The 23,899-nt window shown below is 39.9% G+C and overlaps 2 protein-coding genes across 3 annotated transcripts; both read right to left on the bottom strand.

Moving 5' to 3' along the window:
- Positions 1 to 4,908: 4,908 nt before the first annotated feature.
- LOC126378447 (actin-related protein 6) lies at positions 4,909 to 7,185 on the bottom strand. Its single transcript, XM_050026813.1, has 2 exons — positions 6,284 to 7,185; positions 4,909 to 5,953 (listed from the first exon to the last, which is right to left on the bottom strand). Exons 1-2 carry the CDS (start codon positions 6,966 to 6,968, stop codon positions 5,454 to 5,456), a joined length of 1,185 nt encoding a protein of 394 aa, XP_049882770.1. The 5' UTR covers positions 6,969 to 7,185; the 3' UTR covers positions 4,909 to 5,453.
- A 9,579-nt stretch (positions 7,186 to 16,764) lies between these two features.
- On the bottom strand, positions 16,765 to 23,692 carry LOC126378517 (protein CDV3 homolog). 2 transcript variants are annotated; one of them, XM_050026927.1, is made up of 5 exons: positions 23,361 to 23,692; positions 20,511 to 20,684; positions 19,727 to 19,855; positions 18,878 to 19,061; positions 16,765 to 18,112 (listed from the first exon to the last, which is right to left on the bottom strand). In XM_050026927.1, exons 1-4 carry the CDS (start codon positions 23,535 to 23,537, stop codon positions 18,882 to 18,884), a joined length of 660 nt encoding a protein of 219 aa, XP_049882884.1. In that variant the 5' UTR covers positions 23,538 to 23,692; the 3' UTR covers positions 16,765 to 18,112; positions 18,878 to 18,881. The 2 variants fall into 2 exon arrangements, with proteins under 2 accessions (XP_049882884.1, XP_049882885.1); XM_050026928.1 differs by having other exon boundaries at positions 20,511 to 20,681.
- Positions 23,693 to 23,899: the final 207 nt, after the last annotated feature.

Raw genomic sequence — 23,899 nt, 5'->3', positions numbered from 1 at the left:
TATACCACAATCAGTCTTTCATCAGCCAACATATCACTACATATTGTCGATCTAAACCACATTCTGAAAATACATCTAAAGATAAAATAAACAGTTATCCCTCTGCTTTCTTCTCTTCCGAATCGTTTTAAGCTAATCAGTGGTTGCAAAATAAATTAAAAAGCACTTAAAAACTGAAGACAATTTACTATGAGTTGTGTAGTGTAATATTATTATGGTGGTGGGTAGAATTAAATAACCTGATGTATAGTTACCTGCTTAGATGAAATAAATCAGTGTTGAACCAACCTACGCGTGTTTTACTACATGGTGACAGCGGTCGTGATTAAAAATACATTTCGGTGAAAGTGCATTATAATTTCGTGCGAAAAAGTTTATTTGTGTTTTGTTCGCGTCGTAATCGTGTGGAAAATGGAACACGCGCGTCCTCCAGCGGAGCTAGTGCTCGAAGGCGGCCCGGCAGCGCGGGCCGAGGCATGGCGGCAATGGCGGAAATTATTTAATGTATTTCTTAAAGCTTCTGGAGTGAGCGGTGAATCTAAAGAAGTTCAGTCTAGCTTATTGGTCAACCTCATAGGATCGGCGGGTTACGAGGTGTATACGACTTTCACTTTCGGCGAAGGAGAATCAGAAGACGACATAAATTGCGTGTTAAAAAAGTTCGACTTGCATTTTGGAACTAAACCTAACGTTACCGTGTCGAGGTTTCGATTTTTTACACGTAATCAAGAACCAGGTGAAAATATTGACAAGTATGTGACTGACTTAAAATTACTTAGTCAAACATGCGAGTTCAGCGTTTTAACCGAAGGTTTGATTCGAGACAGAATAGTATGCGGAATACTCGATAACACCGTTAGGGATCGGTTACTTCGTACCGACAGTTTAACGTTGGCAAAAGCGGTACAAATCTGTCAGGCGGCAGAAATATCTAAAGAAGAAAGTCGTTGTATCGAGGGAGCAACAGGAGAATTGAAGGTCGATGCAGTATGGGGGCAGGAAGGCCGAAGCGGAGCGCGCGGCGGCTGGATTGCGCGCGGAGGCCCGGGCGGCTGGCGGGGCGGCCGACGTGGCGGCGGCGGCGGCGCGCGGCCTGCGCCCGCGTCCGGGGGCGCGCGCCGGCCCTGCCCACCCTGCACGTCGTGCGGCGGCATGCGCTGCATCGACGACGAGAGATGTCCAGCCCGTGATGCGCTATGCTTTGTGTGCGATAAGAAAGGTCATTTTGCGCGTGTGTGTAAGCAAAAGAAAGTGTTACGCGAAAAAGTGTACAATCTAAATGTGCAAGGTGCGGCCAGTGATTCGAATGAAGAGCTATTTTTTGTGGACACTATTAAGGATGATAACGATTCGTCTAACTTTTCTAAGGAATGGATGGAAAGTATGGAATGTAACGGTAAGCAATTATTGTTAAAAATTGATACAGGTTCCATGTTGAATGTAATTTCGAAAAACGAATATGTTAGATTGGGTTTATTGCTGGATGACCTTCTACCGTTTGCAAAAAGTGTTTTGTCATTTACGGGAAACCGATTACCTATTCTCGGCTTAAATAATATTTCGTTTAAGTATAACAATAAAACATACGAACTGCCGTTTGTTGTTGCCGATTTTGATTGTCAAAATGTGCTTGGATTAGAGGGTTGTGTAGCATTAAGCTTGATACAGAAAGTGAATGCTATAGATATTGAAAAATATTCGGAACTATTTCAAGGGTTAGGAAAATTACCGGGAAAATATAGCATTGTAATAAATAAAGATGTGCAACCTGTGGTTTGCGCGACTAGGAAAATACCAATAGGATTGAAGGATAAGTTGCTAAAAGAGTTGCAAAGAATGGAAAAATTAGGTGTTATAAGAAAAGTTTCACATCCAACCGACTGGGTCAATGCGATTGTTTTAGTGGCTAAAAAGGACGGCAGCATTCGTGTTTGTTTAGATCCTCGACCATTGAACCGGGCAGTGCGGCGTGCTCAGTACACACTTCCTACAGTGACAGAACTGGCGGTTAAACTGCGTGGGGCTCGTTTTTTTAGCGTGTTAGACGCGCGTTGTGGATTTTGGATGGTGCAAATTGATGACGTCAGCGCAGACCTGTGTACGTTCAGTACACCGTTCGGCCGGTATCAATTTCTACGCTTACCTTATGGTATTAACTGCGCGCCTGAAGTTTTCCATGCGAAATTAAGGCAATACTTGGAGGACTTGGACGGCACTGAATCCTTTATTGATGACGTCATAGTATGGGGTCGAACTAAAGAGGAACACGATTACAGGCTGGAATGCCTGTTACAGCGATCAAAAGATATAGGTATTAAATTTAACCGAGACAAATGTAAGTTTGGCGTGCGTGAGATAACATATTTAGGTCATAGATTTGATGAAAACGGAATGAGACCTGATGATACAAAAGTGAAGGCCATTATGCATATGCCTTATCCTACCGATAGAAAAAGTTTGGAAAGGTTTCTGGGCATGGTAAATTACCTGTCGAAGTTTATACAAAACTATTCTGAATGTGTAAATGTTCTGAGATCTTTATTAAAAAAAGATTCAGAATGGGTTTGGGCCAGTCACCATTCCAAAGCTGTTGATAACTTAAAAATGAAGATATCATCAGCGCCCGTCCTCACGCTGTACTCCCCGGACACCCCGGTGCTGGTGTCGGTGGACGCGAGCGCGCACGCGCTGGGCGCCGTGCTGTTGCAGGATGGCCGCCCGGTGGAGTTCGCGTCGCTCACGCTCACCGACACGCAGACAAGGTACGTCACAGGTAGGTAGGTAGGTATGCACAAATAGAGAAAGAGATGTTGGCGATTGTGTTTGCGGTGGAGCGTTTTAAGCAATACGTATATGGCAGGTCTGACGTCACCGTGCATACTGACCACAAGCCGTTAGAAGCTTTATTTAAAAAACCATTGGCATCAGTACCGGTCCGACTTCAACGTATGATGATGAGAATGCAGGGTTTTGACATTAAGGTTGTCTATAACCCCGGAAAATATATGTATATTGCAGATACCCTGTCTCGAGCGCCGTTGAATGAGTTGATGCATGATCGTGTAAGCGAGGACGTAGAAATACAAACATGTTTTATGATTAGACATGTACAGTTCAGTGACAAGAAATTGGCCATGATAAAAAGAGAAACAGCAATCGACAACGATTGCCTTTTGCTTATAAAATATATAACGACAGGTTGGCCCAAACACAGGCGTAACGTTGATGAAAAAGTTAGGGTTTTTTGGCCGTACATCGAGCTGCTGCAATATGTAGATGGCATGATATTAAAAGGGGACTGCTTATTTATTCCCCGCACTTTACGTAAGGAAATGTTAGTAAGGGTACATGAAGGGCACCTCGGCATCGACAGGTGTAAAAGACGTGCTCGCGAAGTAATGTTCTGGCCGGGCATGACCGCGGACGTGGAGCGCGCCGTGCGCGGGTGCGCGGCTTGTGCGCTGCACGCGCCCGCGGCTCGCCGCGAGCCGCTGCGGCAGCACGAAGTGCCACACTTACCATGGCAAAAGTTAGGTTCGGATATTTTTGAATACGGCCGGAAATACTACATTATATTAGTAGATTACTTTTCAAACTTTGTGGAGGTGGGCGAGTTATCTAGCATAAATAGTAGAAGCGTAATTAATTTTATGAAGGACCAATTTGCACGTCATGGTATTCCGAGCGAGTTAATCACTGATAACGGACCGGCTTATAGCTCTTGTGAATTTAAGACATTTATGGCTGATTGGGAAGTACGTCATGTGACGTCTTCGCCTTACTATTCACAATCTAATGGCAAAAGTGAGAGGACAGTGCAAACAGTAAAAAATCTTCTTAAGAAATGTGTCGATTCGGGGCAAGACTTTTATTTAAGTTTATTAAATTTTAGGGCTACACCGCGGAACGAGCTCGATTCACCGAGCCAAATACTCATGGGTAGGCGAATTAACACAAAGTTACCTATTAGTCACAAGTTGTTAGAAGAGTCTGTAGATAAAAAGAAAAATTATATAAATCTCATGGCTCGACGACAAAAGGATAAAAAACATTACGATAAATCCGCAAGACCGCTCATGCGTCTTACACCGGGTGATAAGGCGACATTAGTTGATGCGGGAGGTAGGAAACCAGTAAGTGTAGTGGGACGAGCGCCTGAACCACGTTCGTTTATAGTCGAAGACGCGGCCGGCCGCCGCTGCCGGCGGAGCCGTCGTCAGCTGATCGCTCGCCGCGCGGGCGGCGGCACCGCGGCCTCGGCACACACGGGCCAGGCAGCCACACCGTCATTCACTTCTAATGTATGTAAAAGTGATAATGACAATAAAGCCACTCATAATGGAAGTTCTAACGCTGGAACTACGCAGGTCCCACAAATACAGGGTCCCATGACGAGATCTAGAACTCGAATGCTTGCCAATTTAGGGCTAGATTTACTCTTCGGAAAAGAGATGATATAGTTAGGGAAATAATTTCAAACTTTTATATTATGTACCTATTAAATAATGTTAAGCTGCTTGCTTTTGTTTTTATATTATAGATAACACTTGCTACTAAAAGTGAGAAACACGTTAGTGTTAACAAGTGTAGGAGACGTACCTACAATATACGTACCTACAGTATTTATGATTGTATGTGTAAATTATGGGTAGGTATACCTATAGGTTTAGTTAAGTACCTTTTAACTGATTGTAGTAACAAATGTTACTTTTTATACATACAGATCTTGCGTTAATTTATTGACAGTTTGTTTTAACAAATCCTTGTTAACATTTTGTTATTCTCTCTATAAAGGGAAAGATGTAGTGTAATATTATTATGGTGGTGGGTAGAATTAAATAACCTGATGTATAGTTACCTGCTTAGATGAAATAAATCAGTGTTGAACCAACCTACGCGTGTTTTACTACAAGTTGAACCAAAAAGTAAAAGCAAAAATGACCTAAAGATATTACAGCTACGGTTCTACTGCATGAGGCCAATTAACGGTGAACTGACACCTACTGGTGTCTAACATGCCGTTTTGTGCTATATGTGAACCCAATTAAGTTATGTCGTTCTGTCAAAATACAAACAAAATCACGTGTCACGCATGTTAGGGGGAAAACAAACTTATCGATTACGACAAAAATGATTGAATTGATCGATAATTTTATGACATTGCGCATGTTAGCCCTACTAGACGCGCCGAAGCCATCGCATTACGCGGCAAAATGCCGGTCACGCGGCGCGGATACGATTTCATACAACGATTTATAAGATGCGATGACTTTGGTGCGTGCGGCTCCTGCAGCGAAATTGGTCTATTTTCTTCAGTGCACCCTCAGCTTTGTGGTTAAAGATATCTTCCTTCTCTTTCTACTTGTCTATCAGTCTGAATCCTTCTAGCACGCTCCAAGTTTTACGAGCAAGGCCTTCGCTTACTGCGAATATCTCCTCGCTCGTTTCCGCCGTTATATGTCAAATCTCTCGTACGCTAGACCCTTCCCCTCCTCCTCATACTCTTCTTTAGTCATACAGAAGGAATAAAAATCTGGATCTCTGAATAACTTCTTGCCGCCTTCCCAAGCATATGTTACTGGGTTTTCGGGCAATGTTACGTTTACATCGAAATGGTCTAAGGCTAATGAACGGGTCTCATTATATGCCCGGTCACGAAACCCTGGGAACATAGTGCTTCCACCGCATAAGACGATGTTCGCTAAAAGACTTTCCGTGTGTTCATTGGGACATAAGTTTATGCTGTGGATTATGGCTTCTGGGATGCCCATCTGTGGGATTCCGACGTCTGAAGGATGGAAGAGCAGCTCTGGGATGGTGAACCGTTCATTGTTGAGACGTAGTGTCTGTTGCTCGAGGTCTTCATCCGGTTTGACGATGTCTCGCAGGTAGCCACGACGGATTGTTGTGTAGTCTGGTAGCACGTAGTCGCGGACTATTGTGTTATATGGGGCTGGAAAGTGATAATAATGGTTTAACATCTAATCTGTGGTACGTTTCTTTTACTAAAAAGACCAAAAACTATTTTTCTATAATACAATACAAAAACTATATTACACACAAAAGAAACACTACATAAACAATTACAAACAAACAACTGATACAAAAGGCGGCCTTATTGCTCTGAAACAATTTCTTCCAGGCAACCACTACCAGGAATCAGCCATAAAAAACTTGGATGCATTACAGGTTTTTTTCTCACTTCAAAAAAGGAAGTTATTTATATTCCTGGTTATACTTATTAAGAGAATAATTTCAGTTTTTAAATATGTACAGTACAAACCTTTCTTTTTTGCTATTTCCATGTCCCCCATGAAATCCTGAGATACGAAGCAAGAATCTTCTTTAACTTGATTAATTACATATGTTTCATCCATCACATTTAGTTGCCTATATGACAATATCTCCTTCAAATGGTTGGTTAGTACCTTCCCACCAACATCTATCCGTCTTATAGCATCTCTATATTTCTTTCCTTTAATATATGGTACAATATATGTAAAACTGTATCCGCAGTCGACAACAACCGTACATTCGTTATTATGAGTCTTCCTGTAGTTATACTCGGCCAAATCCGTTGCGTTGATACGCAATAACGACTGACATTCGTATTCTTCAAAGAAAATTTCAGTCATAGCCTCTTGTATCGAAGAAAAGTTGTACAACGGTTCCGTTAGGATGAGAGGTGTCTCATTGAAGTTGACCGGACTGCATTCCTTGCTGAACATATAGTCCCAGACTGTCTTCTGGGTGTCCCAGTTGACTAGAAACCCTTTAGTAAACGGTAAGATGTAAAATAGACCCGAGGCGTCTCGGCATTCGTCTATTTGGGAGCCTATGAAGGGGCGACGTCTTTCGGACTTAGCTTTCATGATGCAGTTGGGGACAATCTTCGGCTCCATAGAGGAGAAGCCGACCTTCGCCGTGTAGGCTCCATTGTCGAGGATATAACACGATGTCTCAGTCATTTTCGACGATAAAACTTAACTTTACCGGCGAATGAAAATTACGCACATAACCAAGCTTACGTTCCAATTCTACGTTTGATTTCACTTAAGACGATTCATCACACTTTAATTACATTTATTTAGGAAGTAACTCATGATTTTAATTCATGTTTTTTCTTTTATTTGCATAATAAAACGTACAAACGTAAAAAACAGCGCCTCAGATCCAGAATCTAAACTTGACGTTTACATCGGTGTTGTCATATTGATTTAAAAATCTACCAAATTTCAAAAGTTGCTAGAAGAGATTTTTTTCTGCTCAAAGTTTTTTCCGCCTTTAGTTACGCTGCGCTGCTGCTTTATTCGATCACACTACCATATATATACATCATAATCATACATAAGTCATATCGTAAATTAAGCAATAGCTATATTATGGCCTCTCTGTATAAAACGTCTAGGGCCCTGTGCCGAGGTTTTTCTTACAGCTTCTTTTCTCCGGCTACATAGTTTGTGAGAAGCTGCAGTAGTTTTTATAAGCTGCAGTTAGTCGGATGAAACGTTCGTTATGTAAAATAGGTACAAATAAACTAATTCGAAGATCATTGTTAGGCCGGTATTGGATTCGTATCCAACCTGCGACCTCGAAATGAGAGTCAACGTTCATCTAACTGGAGTACCACGGCTCTAAATTGATTCCTGCCTATTTCAAATAAATAAACAGACATATCACAAAAATCTGCAAAAATCACTTTGTGATCCCTAATTTAGTTAGGCCATTGCAGGCTAATCAACTGATTGTCTGAAGGTACGATTCGTCCTATGGATGGCACATCGTACTATAGTTAAGTGACCGGTCCCGGCTACCATTTACTTAAGTAAATATGTAGTCGTTACATTGAGCGCGTCAGGAGTATTTGGCGTTTCAATATTAATCTGATACCAGCTTGATGAGGTCGGTCATTGACCTCACAACCCGCACAAGAAAAGAAGAACAAAGCTCGTTGAAACGCAGAGGTACCTATTTACTCTACGTTACAACAGAACAACAGTAATGAGTATAATCCGAACAATCGTAAAAGGTGTCACTTTACTCGATATACACGCATGATTGGTCTTTTTGTCGTAGACGGATTATTTCATTTAAGGGTAAGTCTATCGTTTTTAAATCATATGGGAGTAGCAGCGTGTGTGGGGTAATTAATGGGGTAGGCAGAGCCAATAAGTAATTTTAAGGTAAAGTTAGTTACTGCCAGTTTTACGAACTTTTAAGATGGATATGACGACCCGTTTGGTGACGGATGATGAAACCTTCGATCATAATCAGAAATAATGGTCTTTAGCAATGGAGAGCTATTACTACTGAAGAGCGACTTTTACTTGTCGTGTACTATCTAATTAAATGAAGTAATGTGCGCTCTAAATAATTATGTAATTTTTAAAACAAATAATTCAAAGGAAACAACCAAGATTTTTTAAATTCAGCTGGAATTAAGAGGCAGCAGAGAAATCGCCACAGGTTCATCATGTTAGAATGGACACAATCCTCATCCCCTTTTAAAATATACCCGGAAAAACTAGTTGTACACCCTCTGTTTTATTCGCTTTCAAATTCTCAATATTCCTACGTAAAAGCAAATGTTTCTTCAGAATTAAATGCTTATCCTTAAAATTATTTACGAACCTACAAAGTATACTTACAGCCAGTGTTTGTTTAAGTTTTCATTGCATTATTCTATTTACTTACCCGGAAAATATAAACAAGTAAGTACTTACCAGTGTTTGTGGTAGGTACATTTGAGTCGTACTTTCTTAGCTTATCGCACGTCGAGTTTGTGCGTTTACTGTAAATTCACATCGCCTTAACAAATCAAATAAAGTCCTTCTTATCGCCCTGTACACGTATTGGACGTCGATATCCAATAGTTTATCTAATCTTGCCTCTACCTGGCCATTTTGTAAGTTCTAAAGCAGTTTGTGTGCAATTTTGGAGTGAAAATCGTAATCAAAATGATCGGGCCTTTAGCAAGGATTTCCAATCAGGCGGGAAGAAATGTGATGAGGTCTTTTATAAGGAACGGATCTCATGGCGGTATTCCCGGGGAGGTAAGTTTTTTATAATACCTGATATAATATTATTTTTAATAAAAAAGTGTTTTTTAATTATTCCGTTCAGCCTTTGTCCCAGTTTTTGAAGCATTATAAGTATTTTTGATTTTGTAATGTTTTCTTAGAAGTCATTCTTGCAAGGATTATGATGATGCATTGAATCAACAGAGGTAGAGGTTTGCTTTTGTTACGTAAGTACCTACTCGTGTTGAAGAAAATGGCGGAAAATTACTTTTGCTAGTGTTCATATAAAAGTACTTTTTCTCTAAGTACTAGTCTCTCATTCCTAAAAAAAAATAAGCACCTTTCGATATGTAAATACTTGGAGAAAATAGATTTTACGTGAAGTGGAAAACTGAGGAAGCCGGTACATGTTTTAACAGATTTTAAGATCTATGCTTTTTTCACACGCGTTCGTATCACCCGATCATCCGAAAGTGAGATGATCCGTCGTTCAGAAGGCATGTTAATCCGTTGGTCCCAGTTACTGGGCACTTACTGATGTAAGTAAGTAGTCGTTACATGAGCCAAGTCAGGGGCCTTTGGGGGCTCAATAATATCCCTGACCAGGGTTAATGTTGGTCATCCCACACAACCCACACGATAGAAGAAGACCAGAAGATTCAGTTATTTGGTCCACTGGAGGCCCATATTGGTCGACCATTTTAGATGAAATACATAGGCCATAGGTATATTTGGTAGTTGATTAGCAGATGGTTTTACAATAAAATGTAGTGTACTTAATGAAATCTTTTTTTGCTAGTCTATATTATCCCACTGCTGGGCAAAGGCGTTCGGAACCTAAATAAAAAGCTGACACGTTTGGTTTAGTTTGCTTTTCTAAATAAATATTAATGTGTGTACTTATATTTTAATGTTGTACCTAAATGTATATGTGTGTCGAAAGTTTTACCTAAATAAACTTTTTTATAACAGCCTCCATGGTCTAACAGCCTCCGTGGTCTAGTGGTTAGAGCGTTAGGCTCACGATCTGGAGGTCCGGGTTCGATTCCCGATGGGGACATTGTCGAAATCACTTTGTGAGACTGTCCTTTGTTTGGTAAGGACTTTTCAGGCTTGAATCACCTGATTGTCCGAAAAAGTAAGATGATTCCGTGCTTCGGAGCGTTACGTTAAGCCGTTGGTCCCGGCTATTAGCCGTAAAAACACCTCCACCAACCCGCATTGGAGCAGCGTGGTGGAGTATGCTCCATACCCCCTCCGGTTGATTGAGGGGAGGCCTGTGCTCAGCAGTGGGACGTATATAGGCTGTTTATGTTATAAACTTTTTTATTATTTTTTTTGACTTTGAAGAAAGTGGAAGAATCGCAGGAGTGTCAGGATCGTAGTAAGTAGCACTCCGTGGTGTCTGCCTACCCCAACGGGAAATAGGCGTGATCTTATGCCTAAGTAAAGTAGCTACTTAATATTCATTTCATTATGAATACAATCCCTAAAGTGACACAAATAGGAGTGGTTAATATATTATTTGTTTCCCCAAAACGGGTGACGTCACTTGGACAGCCGTTTAATTTCACAAATGTTTTCATTCTTTTGCAAATACGTATAATATAAATTATGAAATGCTGATTACTAAATAAAAACACATCTAAAACTAACGAAAAACATTTTCATTTGTCTATTTAACTTATTTATGAATATTAAACAAGAAAATCGTAATAATAAGTCCGACATTTTATCATTTTTTTCTATGACGTCATAGTGTGCTTTTTCAAACAAATTCCATAGTAATTTTGTGTTTTGACGTTTAGTAAAAAGTAACTGATTTGACTAGTTGGAAACTAGCCTATTCCCGCGCTTTTCTTTGACATTTGACAAGGACAGACAGAACGATCGCCATATTTACAAAGAAAACACTTTTTCGATTCCCTAGTCTATTTCTGCATTGCACAAAATACCGCCTGTTTCTTGAAACACCGAATACGTCTTGATGAAACGACTCATTGTTTGCATTCACAATGCAGCAGTATCATAAACATTCCTTTGTAATGCAAAACCTTATGACAACCAGCAGATAAACGCTTATCATTAGCGTATAAGTGTTATACAGTTAATTACATAACATGATGCTTAGATCCCGAAGGGTTAGGCAGAGGTTTTTCGTTACCGAGAAAAGGTTTTGACGGACAGACCCACGGACATCAAAAACCCATCTTACTAATTTATAAATGTGAAAGTTTGTGAGTATGGATGTTTGTTACTCTTTCACGCAAAAACTACTGAATGGATTTTAATGAAACTTTACAATAATGTAGCTTATGCAGCAGAATAACACATAGGCTGTAACAATTAAAAAACATCGGGAATTCTTACTACGGAAACAGAAATCCATGCGGACGAAGTCGCGGGCTGCCGCTAGTACAGGAATAAGGGTTCCGTTGTGTTCTTTTTTGCGGGAACCCTAAAAATACCCGGTATTTTCCCACCTCTAGTTGGGATGCCTAAGCAATATACCAAGTGACGTCACAGGTCGTTTTAATTCTGTATTATTTAAGTTTCTTTTAAATCACATGCATACATAAGATGGAGTCTTCAAGGCTAGAGTGAATAGGCGTTTGTTAGTTAAGTGTGATCCACCTTAGACCACGTCGTCAGTTACCATTAGGTGAGATTGTGGTCAAACGCAAGCCTATATTATCCGTTTGGGGCAAACAGAAACCACGGAATTCCAGGGGGGTTAAAATGGCCACATCGCAGCAATTCATCTAAGAAAGCAATATTGCTATTTGACATTTGTTTGCATTGCGCACTTACTTTTATATGCGGAAATGTCAAATTGCAACATTACTTTGATCATTTTAACCCCCCTGTTACTACGATCCTGACACTTCAACTTCGCTTCCTCCACTTTCATCATAAAAGCCTGTTTAAACTCAAAAAATATAAAAAAAAAACTAAATAAGACTAAACACTAAGACAAAAACTTTTAAGGATTGTTTTAAATCAATCATATTTAATTAACCCCAATAACGCAACGGCCTACGTGGTCCAGTGGCGTTGAGCTTACGATCCGGAGGTTCCGGGTTCGAATCCCGGTGGGGACATATCACAAAAATCACTTTGTGATCCCTAGTTTGGTTACGAAATTAATACTGATCACCAAAAGTGTCCGAAGGTAAGACGATCTGTGCTTCGGAAGGCACGTTAAGGCGTTTGTCCCGGTTACTACATGTTGGTGAAAGTACGTAGTCGTTACATGAAAGTGTAAGGGGCCTTTGGTGGGTCACTTGACTTCAGGGTTGCTAAGTTTGCGTGGTAATCCACTTAAAACGACAGAAGGAAAAGATTAACCGAAGTTCTCTGCACATTCCAGAACCTTCCGTTCAACATTCACAACCGCACGCGTCTGACGCTGAACCTCTTCTGGTTCGGCCTCACCGGCTTCGGGGCGCCCTACCTCATCGTCGAGTGGCAGTTGAGGAAAAACAGCAATAAATAGTGTTTGTAAGTATCGCTCATACACACCACAGATTCACCACACCAACACCAGGTTCACCAGCGCGATCTGTGGTTGCTGTGGTTAATACCAACTCATGGAGTTTCCAGGTTACGTTCACCGAAAAGAATATAGATGGCGTTGTACAGATTTAACTTGATAATTACCTATTTCCTCCAAAACACAATGTAATGGCAGAGGCATAGTAAATAAAAATAATTCTTGCTTGATATTTCGATCACATTATGTATAGAATATCGAACTCCTCCGTGCTTCGGAAGGCACGTTAAGCCGTTGGTCCCGGCTGCATTAGCAGTCGTTAATAACCATCAATCCGCACTGGGCCCGCGTGATGGTTTAAGGCCCGATCTCCCTATCCATCCATAGGGAAGGCCCGTGCCCCAGCAGTGGGGACGTTAATGGGCTGATGATGATGATGTATAGAATTATGTTGCTGCCTATATTGCTTCTCTTTATTTTGATCAGAATAATAATGGGTGAATTGTGCTCGGGTAGCCAAAGGGTCATCAGTTATACCCAAAAACAAAGATAAAAGATGCATATGTCTGTTATCCATGAAAAAGGTTAAACGACGGAAAATCTGTACAGCGCTATCTGTATTGTTTTTGATGAACGTAGCCTGGACGGATCGATCAGTCAAAATGTTCCTATCGGATCATATGATTCGATGAGCCTAAAAAATATGTGATTCTCTTTTCCCATCCGATCGTATGATCCGTTACACTACACACAACTTTTTATCGAATATTAATTTTCCCAACGGATCACAGTTGCGTTCCCTCTAGAGATATAAATTCCGGGGTCCCGGACCTTTTAAAGACACGGCATGATCGGGATTAACTCATAAAAGAGAGGGTTTGAAAATTAACGCGGGTTCAGAAAGTGCCATCTAGTGATGCCTTGTTATACTTACACATTACAGAAAAATCCGTATAGCAACTGTTTTTTTTCCATTCCAGGTAAATTATGGAATCCAGAAATTTTACAATAATTTGTAGATATTAAATAAATATTATTTTAAAATAAACTATGTATTAGACCAATATTTTGTTTTAATTTTAATAATTTTAGTTGCGTTCAAATTATACAAGACAATGAAACTAACTACCACTCCCAAAATTCCTGAACGCGGTGGTAGATTTTGCGAAGAAAAAAAAATCTTGACTTGACGAACGAGGATTGGAAATCTTCACATTTTCTACAAAAGAAGAAAATCTAGCTTTTCCCAAAATGAACGCCCTTCTCGGTCGTGTGACTAGCAGGCTGAGCAGAAATGTGATGAACCAGGTTGTGAGGAACTCCCACTCCAACGGCGGAGTACCTGGCGAGGTAAGTTCCATTTTCAAAAAACCTACTACGACATTACATAATCGTAATTTTTTCCTGAAATAATTAGAAAAACAATAGAAGAAAAAATTGTTTAAGTAATTTTACGTGTTTTTATTTATATTGACGATTGATTAGCTGTTTAATTTACTATATTTGTTTCAAATAATTAGTTTTTTAGGTTAGTAATCAAATCAATAATACTTAATCAACAAATTTCAATAAGAAATAATAAATTGCTATAAAAATAAAAACAGCTAAAAAAAAGATAAGCCCTAGTTAAAAGTATAGTTTCTGATCTATCCTTTCTGAACCATAAATAATCCTTTTAAAGAAAGAAAAAACAGGGGTTTTTATTTTCTTCTTTCTTGCTAAAATACCTATTATATAAAATCTCCTTTTACAGCATACAGGAAGAAATCTCTTTCAGAGATAAAGTTTTCTTACCTTTTTTATCCTGATAAGGACAGATTCTCAAAAACACAGATATGTTAAATAACACACACAATATTGTGTGTCCAATAATAATAGTAATTTTATCTTGACACTTGCATGTGATTGAATCTACAAAACTAAACAAACACTAACCACCTTACAAATAAAACATAAACCAGGGATGAATGTGGGTTTAAGTATTTGACAGTGAAGCAAAGTTCAGTCAAATTGAATGATACTTGGATTCAACTTTGCTTGGCTGTCAAATACTTCATCCCTGGTTTATTTTTTATTTGTAACGTGGTGTGACATTTAACATTCTAGAACCTGCCATTCGACATCAGCAACCGCTACAAGCTGACGCTGTGGTTCATCCTATTCGCCGGCTCCGGTCTGTCTGCCCCCTACCTCATCTGCCGTCACCAGCTCCTCAAGAAGTAAATGGTATGATCTTTTCTTTTATCCCTTGTTGGAACATGGGGCTTGAATAACAGATTTCCACTCTTTTGCAGCCTCTGTAGCTTGCTCCCATGATATGATGAGAAATTAATGATGATGACTGGTATGAACATACTTGAGTTTTTTATGTGCTCCTATTCTGGACTGGGAGTGTATAAAAAACATAAAGTCCAGCTGCTTGTTCAACCTAGACACAATTATAATAATTAGAAGGATTGTGACTTATATCTTGATGTACAGTCATGAGCAATATAATGTACCCACTTTAGGACTCTGTCGCACTGACATATTTGACATTTAGTGCGACTCACAGTTCAATTTGTCAAAAAAGTTAATGTGACATGGTACCAAAGTGTAAACATATTAATGCTCGTGACCGTACCATGACTGATGATGATGTATGGGTGATGACTAGTGATGTGCACTTTCTGGGAATGTTCCCAAAGTGGGAATGTTTCTATTGTAAAAACTAACACATTCACTGTGCAACTGAAAATTATACATCAACCCCTCACATGCAAAGTTATTTTTCGATAAACACATTGGAATTTATGTATATACATATAGACACATTATGGCAAGAAAAAATGTGGCCCACATATGGGTCATGCATGTATGAGTTTTAAATTTTACGCCTCAAATGTGGTTCATACACAGTGAACATGTTAATAGTAAGGATAAGGAACTGTCTAGTCTTCAACAATCAAAATTAAAAAAAAAGCAGTACAATACGCATCAGGCAATCTAGTTTGGTTTTCTTTACTATGTCATACTACTCATATTCTTTTCTTGTTGCAGGTTTTCGATGATTCCACTGGGCAAATCGATAGGTTAAGCTAGTAAATGTACAATTAATCATAATAAAATTATGTTCTAGAACATCTTGATTTGTCATTTCCGATTCTTAAAAGAAAATAATGCTTTATTTAAGAAAATGAAATGGAAAAGATGTTTGCTCAACAAAAAAAAAATTGAACAAAGGGTAGAATCACATCTATACTCTCTTATCGTGTGGGTTGTGAGGTGGAATACCAACCACACATGTATATCCACACACATATCTATAGTTTTTGGGGAACAGTCATGAGCAATATAATGTACCCACTTTAGGACTCTGTCGCACTAACATATTTGACATTTAGTGAGACTTACAGTTCAATTTGTCAAAAAAGTTAATGTGACATGGTACCAAAGTGTATATATATTAATGCTCGTGACCGAACATAGTCTGGAAACTCCCTCATTCTGCTGCCAGCGGTCGCCTTTTCTCGCTCTAGCAAATGACAGGTTCCAAGTAACAGAAAAGGATAGAAGCATTGGAAAGTGTGATGAGGTGCTGACAGATGGGGTTGTATCGCTGTTTGTTTAGTCTCGCAATAGGTTGAAAATGGCTTGACCGATTTTGATGACTTTGTTTGACTGAGTTCCTGGAGAATGGATTAGATCCGATTGGTCGCGCTGTTGTCGGGCATGACATCATTTGTTTAATTATAAAATGGCCCCGATTCCTGCAGACATCTCTTAATTTTACTTTAAGTTATACCTGTCATTTTCTTATCCGCCGTAAAGGAAAGGGACGGATTATTGACAGCTCTTAATTTTAGGAAGAATGAGTAAATAAATGAATAACCCGGGCGAATTTTTAGACGGTTGTTTTAGATTTGTGCTTAAAATTGACGTGTGTTCCATAAATTTTATGCTTGTCGATTACCCGTCCCTTTCCTTTTCGGCGGATAAGAAAATGACAGATATAACCTAAAATAAAATTAGATGGTATTTACAGGAATTAGCACCAATATATACATTTACATGTATTTTTCCGTTACAAAATACCCATAACTCATCACTGAACACCCTATTTAGCGGAAGACGCCATTAAATACCTACAGCGCCCCACGAACCCTAATAGCACTAATCATAGGTTCTCAGGCTAAGGCGCCTACGCATACAGCCATTGCCCTGCTACTCACAACCCTTACGAAAATATAAAAATGTAATAAAAAGTCACCATAAATTTAAATACATAATTTATTCCTATGGTACAACATGTTTTGAATGATTTATCGATACCCAATATTTTTACCGTAATTACAATGTACAATCGTTTAGTAACGCATCCATTCCGGTTGGCGCCAACTCATCACTTTTATAATAAATTTTAGGTGTTCAATATATAAACTACGCATTAAAATGCTATCCACGCTTGACCATTTAAAATTACGGCGTTTTAGTATAAATTTATTTCATCACCAATGTTCAGAGACCATGTTTAACTCACATTCAGCTATATTTAATATTTTTATCAATATAAACATAAAAAATAACAAATGTAGATCAGTTTACACACTTCCGTTTCCTGCTTTTACACTTTTTTTTGAGACAGTTGCCATTTTAAATACTTAACAGATTTTTTGAAATAACTTTGTAACTTTAAAAGCATAGGCATTATGTTATTGTCTACTTATTCGCTATCTACTTAAAAAGACTTTCCAAATCGATACAAAAATATCGATTAATTAGGTAACCAACAATATAGTTCATACAAAAACTTTATTTACAAGTAGTAAACAGTTTATTGCATGCGAGAATGTAACAAAATTAGAGCCTTTTTCGCTGCAGAAGAGAATTCCCGCCAAAATTTTAACATTTACAAAACAATATTTTTTTAGTTTTTTTCACAAAGAAACTTTTTACCGATCTAGGATCGTTTTTAATTGGCTGAAAGTTAGTGTAAACGCATACCTCAAAGGCATTACGGGCTCATTAATTGGTTGGAATGCAGAAACGGAAGCTAAGCATTGGTTGACTTCGAACCGGCAGCGAATTACAGAATGAACTGCAGATTGACTTACATTCGGCTTTGAAGAATATAAAAAAGTTTTTAAGCCTCGTTTACAACATTGCAATGGCCGCATTAGGCAAAGATTTTGACAAGTCCCTCAATAGTATGTGGTCGCTTACGTCGTCACCGTTCATTGTTTTCAGAAAACCAATTTTTAATCACAAAATGATAAGGCATCAAACGGCGACTAAATACGCCTTTTACCGCGCGTTACGCGTTTTTTTGGACGTCTACGCTGCCTAGACGAATGTGTACAACGTAAAATTCAAAGGAATAATTTGGGCCGAATGTCAATCAACTTACATCAACAATATAAAAGTTCTTAAAAATAACATTTTGATTTTTACATAGAATAGAAGGAAGGTACTGTTATAGCAACTGTCTTGTTTGAAGGTAATGAAAAATGCACTGTTGTTCTGTTTGACTGTGTTTGAGGGTATAGCTATGCCCCAGGCTTTGCTTATAAGTCCATATTGACACTTCACTGCTTCGCTTCGCGACTGTGCTTGTTGGTACCTGTAAATACATTATTACAATTTTATGTTAGTATACTAGTACATAGTAGTAATAAGGCAATATCATGTACCCACTTTAGAACCGCGTCGCACTAACATATTTGACATTTAATGGGACTTACGGTTTAAATTTTCAATAAAGTTAATGTGACATGGTATCAAAGTGTATACCTACATATCAGTACTCGTGACCGTACAACCATTGCAAGATGAACTAATTACAGCCTACGTTGGTTTATTATAAGGGACACTCCACTCGATACAGACTGGTGGCAGACCACCAGTCTGTATCGAGTGGAGTTAGCTTATATCAGAATATAAGCTTTATTTACCCCTCCCCTCGGATGGGGGAGAAAGCTCTCTGAGGCTTCTCTTTAGTTTATTTATGCCGTAAAGGAGTAAGGGAGCGCGGGCGGACTGTCTTGTCTCGCTCGCACGCGCAAGGTAAGGCGTCGCCCGGTAAGACTACGATACCCGTGCCGTCATCTGCGTCACTTGCGTCAGAGAGAGTATGGACACGAGCATTAATATGTATACACTTTGGTACCATGTCACATTAACGTTTTTGTCAAATTGAACTGTAAGTCTTACTAAATGTCAAATATGTTAGTGCGACAGAGTCCTAAAGTGGGTACATTATATTGCTCATGACTGTACTGCGGGGTGGAATGCAAGAGGGATACCACTGCCGTATTTTTCCCTAAAAAGTAGCATGGAGAATGCTGCACCGACAAGAGCGTGGCTCTTAAATTGATGATGCCGTCACCTGGCTAGCTGTCGTCCTGCAGCTCCGTGAAGCGGTTCCCGAGCGCCAGGCCGGCGCGGCCGCCGTGGGGGGCGCGCGCCGGGCCGCCCCCGCCGCCCGCCGTGCTCCAGCCGCCGCCGCCGCGCTTGGCGCCCGCGCCCAGCACCGGGAAGTAGTCGTCGTTGTGGATGTCTGGCGCGTGCTTCTGTATCAATTATATACCACTTTATTAACGGCTCCCGTGGTCCAGTGGTTGAGCTAAACAACTGGAGGGGTTAAAAACGCTATCATCATCATCACCAGCACATTAACGTCCCCACTGCTGGGGCACGGGCCTTCCCTATGGATGGATAGGGAGATCGGGCCTTAAACCAGTGCGGATTGGTGGTTATTAACAACTGCGAAGTGCCTTCCGAAGCACGGAGGAGCTCGAGATGAATTATTTTTTTTTGTGGTCACCCATCTTATGACCGGCCTTTGCGAAAGTGACTTAACTTCAACATTCGCAGACCGAGCGCGTTTACCGCTGCGCCACCGAGCTCCTCCTTGTCTTTATTTAGAGCCCTAGCTGGGATTCGGGAGTCGTAAGCCCATTGCTCAACCACTGGATCCCGGGACCTGCGGGTCGTGAACCGCCGTAAATTCAACTTTTTGAGTTTCAATTTGTTTGGATCATTTGGAGGATTTGTGCCTAGTTAATGGCAACAGGCTCGCCCCCTATTATGTGGGACTAAAACTTAGCTGGCGAAGAGTTGGTGTACACCTCTGCCTACTCCTTAGGGGATACAGGCGTCATGTTAAATTGGTTCTTGTATATCTAACAGTAAGTATACAGGGTGAGCTGTTGATGTCTTTAAAGCAAGGTCATACCGCTTGGTTGCGCCGGAGCGGCTCGGGGGCGCGCACGCGTGATGATGGAGGCACGTAGGCGGTGCTCTTGGGGGCCGGGGGCTGCTTCTCCTCAGGGGGCGGCGGCGGGGGCTGCTCTTCCACTTGCGGCTGGAATTAAGGATTATTAGTGGAGATTGGATGGTCTAGAACTGTGGTCAAAATGGTACTCAAGAGACAGGAGAAAAGGAGTAGACCAAGTTAGAAGACCACTTACATAACATACATAAACTGCCTATATACGTCTTACTTCTGGGCACAGGCCTCCCCTCAATCAACCAGAGGGGGTATGGAGCATACTCTACCACGCTGCTCCACTGCGGGTTGGTGAAGGTGTTTTACGGCTAATAGCCGGGACCAACGGCTTAACGTGCCCTCCGAAGCACGGAATCATCTTACTTTTTCGGACAATCAAGTGATTCAAGCCTAAAAGTCCTTACCAAACAAAGGACAGTCTCACAAAGTGATTTCGACAATGTCCCCATCGGGAATCGAACCCGGACCTCCAGATCGTGAGCCTAACGCTCTAACCACTAGACCACAGAGTGATTCATGTTTGGAGCATAAGATTCATAAGGCTGTGTCCCTATAAGGCTAACTGTGAAGTTAGCAACTGTGCTCAGCAGTGAAAATGCACACTTTGTAGGAAATACCAAAGCTTGACAGTAAATTTGCCCGAATTTTGTGCACATTTTTGCTACAGGGTGCGCTGAAATGTGCACAAAGCCAGTAAAGATACAAAGATAAATACTCTATTTACACTTACATTGACCTTGGTTTTATTCCAAGGGCCCTTGCCCTTATCGCCCTCGGGGGCGGAGTCTTCATTGGAGGCGTCGCGGCCGGAGTCCGGGGCTCCGTTGCCGCCCTGCAGCACCTGAATCTTGAGCCCCGTGTAGTCCTTCACTGGCTCCTCATACTCCTTCCATTCCTCTTCCTTCTGGGTGCAATGACAATTAGGTCTGAGAACATGGTGATCTAGAAAGTTCTAGAAAGATCTTTTTAGCGCGTTTTTTGGGCGTTGCGTTGCACTACTCGCGCTGACATGCGCGCGCATTGTACCGTTCTCACCTATGCGTATTCCCATGGTATAAGAAGACCAGATATGCTCAATCCTATGACAAGCCGCCATTTGCTAGCCCATACCATTCAAGTGGTATCTCCAACATTCCAAGGACGCAAATTTTATTATTGAAAATTAAGTGAATTACTGCCTAATGTATTTAATTACTAATATTTGTCACGTACAAAAAAATCATTAAAACTGTACGTAAATCTTATACTAAAAGTACAAAATTTCCTTGCAAAGTAAATTAAAAACATTGGACGTGGGTAATTTACGTTTTACGAAATGGCAACTTTGTGTGGGATGACGTCAGCTGGGCTAACCTTGAAATGCTAGCTGTCAGTTTTGAGCATACCAGCCCGGTCTGCATGACAACCGATCGCGGCGCGAATTAGGTATATTGAGCGCTTCGACCAATGAACAAAACGAATGCTATCTATACGTGGATGGACGTCAAACGGCTATTGGTTGAAGGCCTCGAAATAATTCGCGCCGCGGTTACCGTGCAGAGCCTACTGGTGATTTTCGTATTCGCGTATTCCCTATGCAAGTGCCCCATACACCGTAGCGGATGGTGTATGGCCCAAGATTCATGAGCGGAAACGATTTCTCCAAATTTTAAGGGGGTGGTCCAAATTAATCTTGGTGGTATATAGACAGTATGCCAGTTTTATCTATAATAAGTCGTAAGATCAAATGTAGACTTAGGAACCCAGTTTCGTTTGTGTAATTGTTTCTGATGATAAATTGGCTGCCTAGGCTATGGTATTTTGCTGAGCTGAAGCAGTTTCGGCATTATTGATAATTCACACTTACATTTGTTTGCCTTGGATACTTAATTTTATATGGACAAATGTCAATTCAATTCTCAATTATTTATTGCATTCCATGTAGTACAATGGGATGTCAAATTGCAATATTGCTTTTTTAGATGAATTGCTTCAATGTGGGGTTTTTAACCCCCCCCAGAGTGCCATACCATGTGTGTGTGTGTATGAGTGAGGTAGTTAACATAGGTAGTTATTAGAGGTACAATCAAAGAGCAAAAGTTCAGTCACTGAGCCCAGCGAATTATTTGTAAACAGTGGTCAAACTATGAACCATTAGTAGTTATAATTATTAAATTTATGTTTTTGTATGTGTTTTTGGTCTACTACAGAAACGACATGTATCCAGGTGGTCTTGAGTGCAACCAGTTAGATTATTACTTTGCAAGAAACTGATTGGATTTTTGCAGCTTATTGTACAACTATGGGTGAACATTCCTCCGTGCTAGCATAGTAAATATAATAGCGACACAGGCCCAGATAATGCAGTATCAAATACGTAAATATGAAATGTATCATAGTATACATTTCATTCTAGGTAACATTATGGACTTTGCACTGTACTCCATATTGTCCAATAAACACACAGATAAAAACATTAAACTTAGCACACTTAACAGGAAACAAATAGGTACTTGGGTTCCAAAAAGGTTGTTGTAGCAATCCATATAAAAAGCAATATTGCAATTTGACATTTGCACATGTAAAAGTGTGCAATGCTAACAAATGTCAAATAACAATATTGATTTTTAGAAGAATTGCTTCAATGTGGCCATGTACATACATAATATCACCTATTTTCCCAATTTTTTGAGCATAACACGGAAAATAATGAAATTCTGATTACCAAATAAGACATGTCTTAAAGGTGACAAAAAACATTTTCTTTTTATTATTCAACTTATTTCTGTAATAACTATTATGGTCACCATACTTCTGACACACAAATTTTGACAATCAAACAAGTATCTTTGTATTAACCGTACTTATACCATATGAAAATATAATGTATGGATCGGACACTCAACCCTGCGCTAATTTGTATTAGTGTCAAGCTAGATTAACTCTATCACCGTTAGGCCTCACTTTAATAATAGAAAATGGAATAATCTAGAACGGCAACTCTCCGCTCCCTCCAGCGTCAGACGTCACCCCTCCTCAAACATAGTTTAGACTTGAATCTTATGGCATCAGTCGTCATACCCACAGATGTGCATGTGCAATAATGTCAATGTGTGGTGTCTGTTTAAAACAAGGTTATTTGTAAGAAGTGTCCAGAGTGTGCTTTAGTCTAAATGGCCGTAAACCATTAAGTAAGGGCGCGCGCAGACTGTCTGTCTACTTAACCTAAGAATGACCGAATGTGTGTGTGAAGTGAACAACAATAATGAAGCTCAATTATGAAAGTATGCTCAAAGCATTACATACTAAGCATAAACAAGTCGAATCAATGCATGCAATGTAACAATCGGTTATTTTATCTACGGAATTGTACTATAAAAGCTACTTAGAGGCAATGTTCAAATAGTGAAGTACCATTAAGAACTAATTAGTATATTTGGAGTCTAACCTCACGAATAACAAGTTCTCGTTCCAAATGACAAAGCCCAACCCATTAGTCACTTTCATTACTGCAAAAATTTCGTTATACCAACCAATCTGACAGTTAATAAAAAGGTGGCAGGAGTTAAATGATTTCGATTTAGATCGGATTGAAACTCACCCCACCGCGCCCTGACTCGTCGCCTTCCGTCGCCGGACGCTCCTTCTTCGGCCTCACATCTGATTTCTGTTTAGTATCCTCCAATTTTTTAGCTAACTCATCTGCAGTCGCAAACTTTTTGACCGACTTTGACTTTTTGCGATCTTTCTTTGCGAAAAAGTCGTCCAAATCAGCCATGTTGAATTTTGACAATAAACTTGTTTGTTATACAGTGGTACAGGAGGTAAATACAGCAATATTGGAACAAAAGAAATGGGGGAAATTACTTGATCCCCCGAAAAAGATTTTTGTGGCAAGCGTGGCCGACTGTTTCTTTTTTTTTAAATGGCAGATTTTGGTATTGCTATTTCTTACAAGCAAGAAGCTACCACGCATAGTTTTTACAACATTTTTTATAATCATTTTTGCGAAAATTACAGGAAATAACTAATTTTAATTTTATATACACAAAAGATACCATTTTGAGATTTATTCGTGTGTACATATAATTTTTATCAGTAAATTTCTGAAAATGAAAACTGCTGCGTGGCAAAATCTAG

Source organism: Pectinophora gossypiella, chromosome 26, assembly GCF_024362695.1.
Source record: "Pectinophora gossypiella chromosome 26, ilPecGoss1.1, whole genome shotgun sequence".
Classification (NCBI taxonomy): Eukaryota; Metazoa; Arthropoda; class Insecta; order Lepidoptera; family Gelechiidae; genus Pectinophora; species Pectinophora gossypiella.
The sequence above is the reverse complement of the archived record's forward strand: the minus strand, read 5'-3'. Positions and strand labels throughout refer to the sequence as shown.

Bases quoted from the DNA above. Each gene is read 5' to 3' on its own strand.
- LOC126378447 (XM_050026813.1), bottom strand. From the start codon at position 6,968: ATGACTGAGACATCGTGTTATATCCTCGACAATGGAGCCTACACGGCG. The intron at 5,954-6,283 runs GTTTGTACTGTA...ATCACTTTCCAG, and splicing joins GGAAATAGCAAAAAAGAAAG to CCCCATATAACACAATAGTC.
- LOC126378517 (XM_050026927.1), bottom strand. From the start codon at position 23,537: ATGGCTGATTTGGACGACTTTTTCGCAAAGAAAGATCGCAAAAAGTCA. The intron at 19,856-20,510 runs GTAAGTGTAAAT...CCTTAATTCCAG, and splicing joins GGAATAAAACCAAGGTCAAT to CCGCAAGTGGAAGAGCAGCC. The intron at 19,062-19,726 runs GTATGACCTTGC...TAATTGATACAG, and splicing joins CGCTCCGGCGCAACCAAGCG to AAGCACGCGCCAGACATCCA.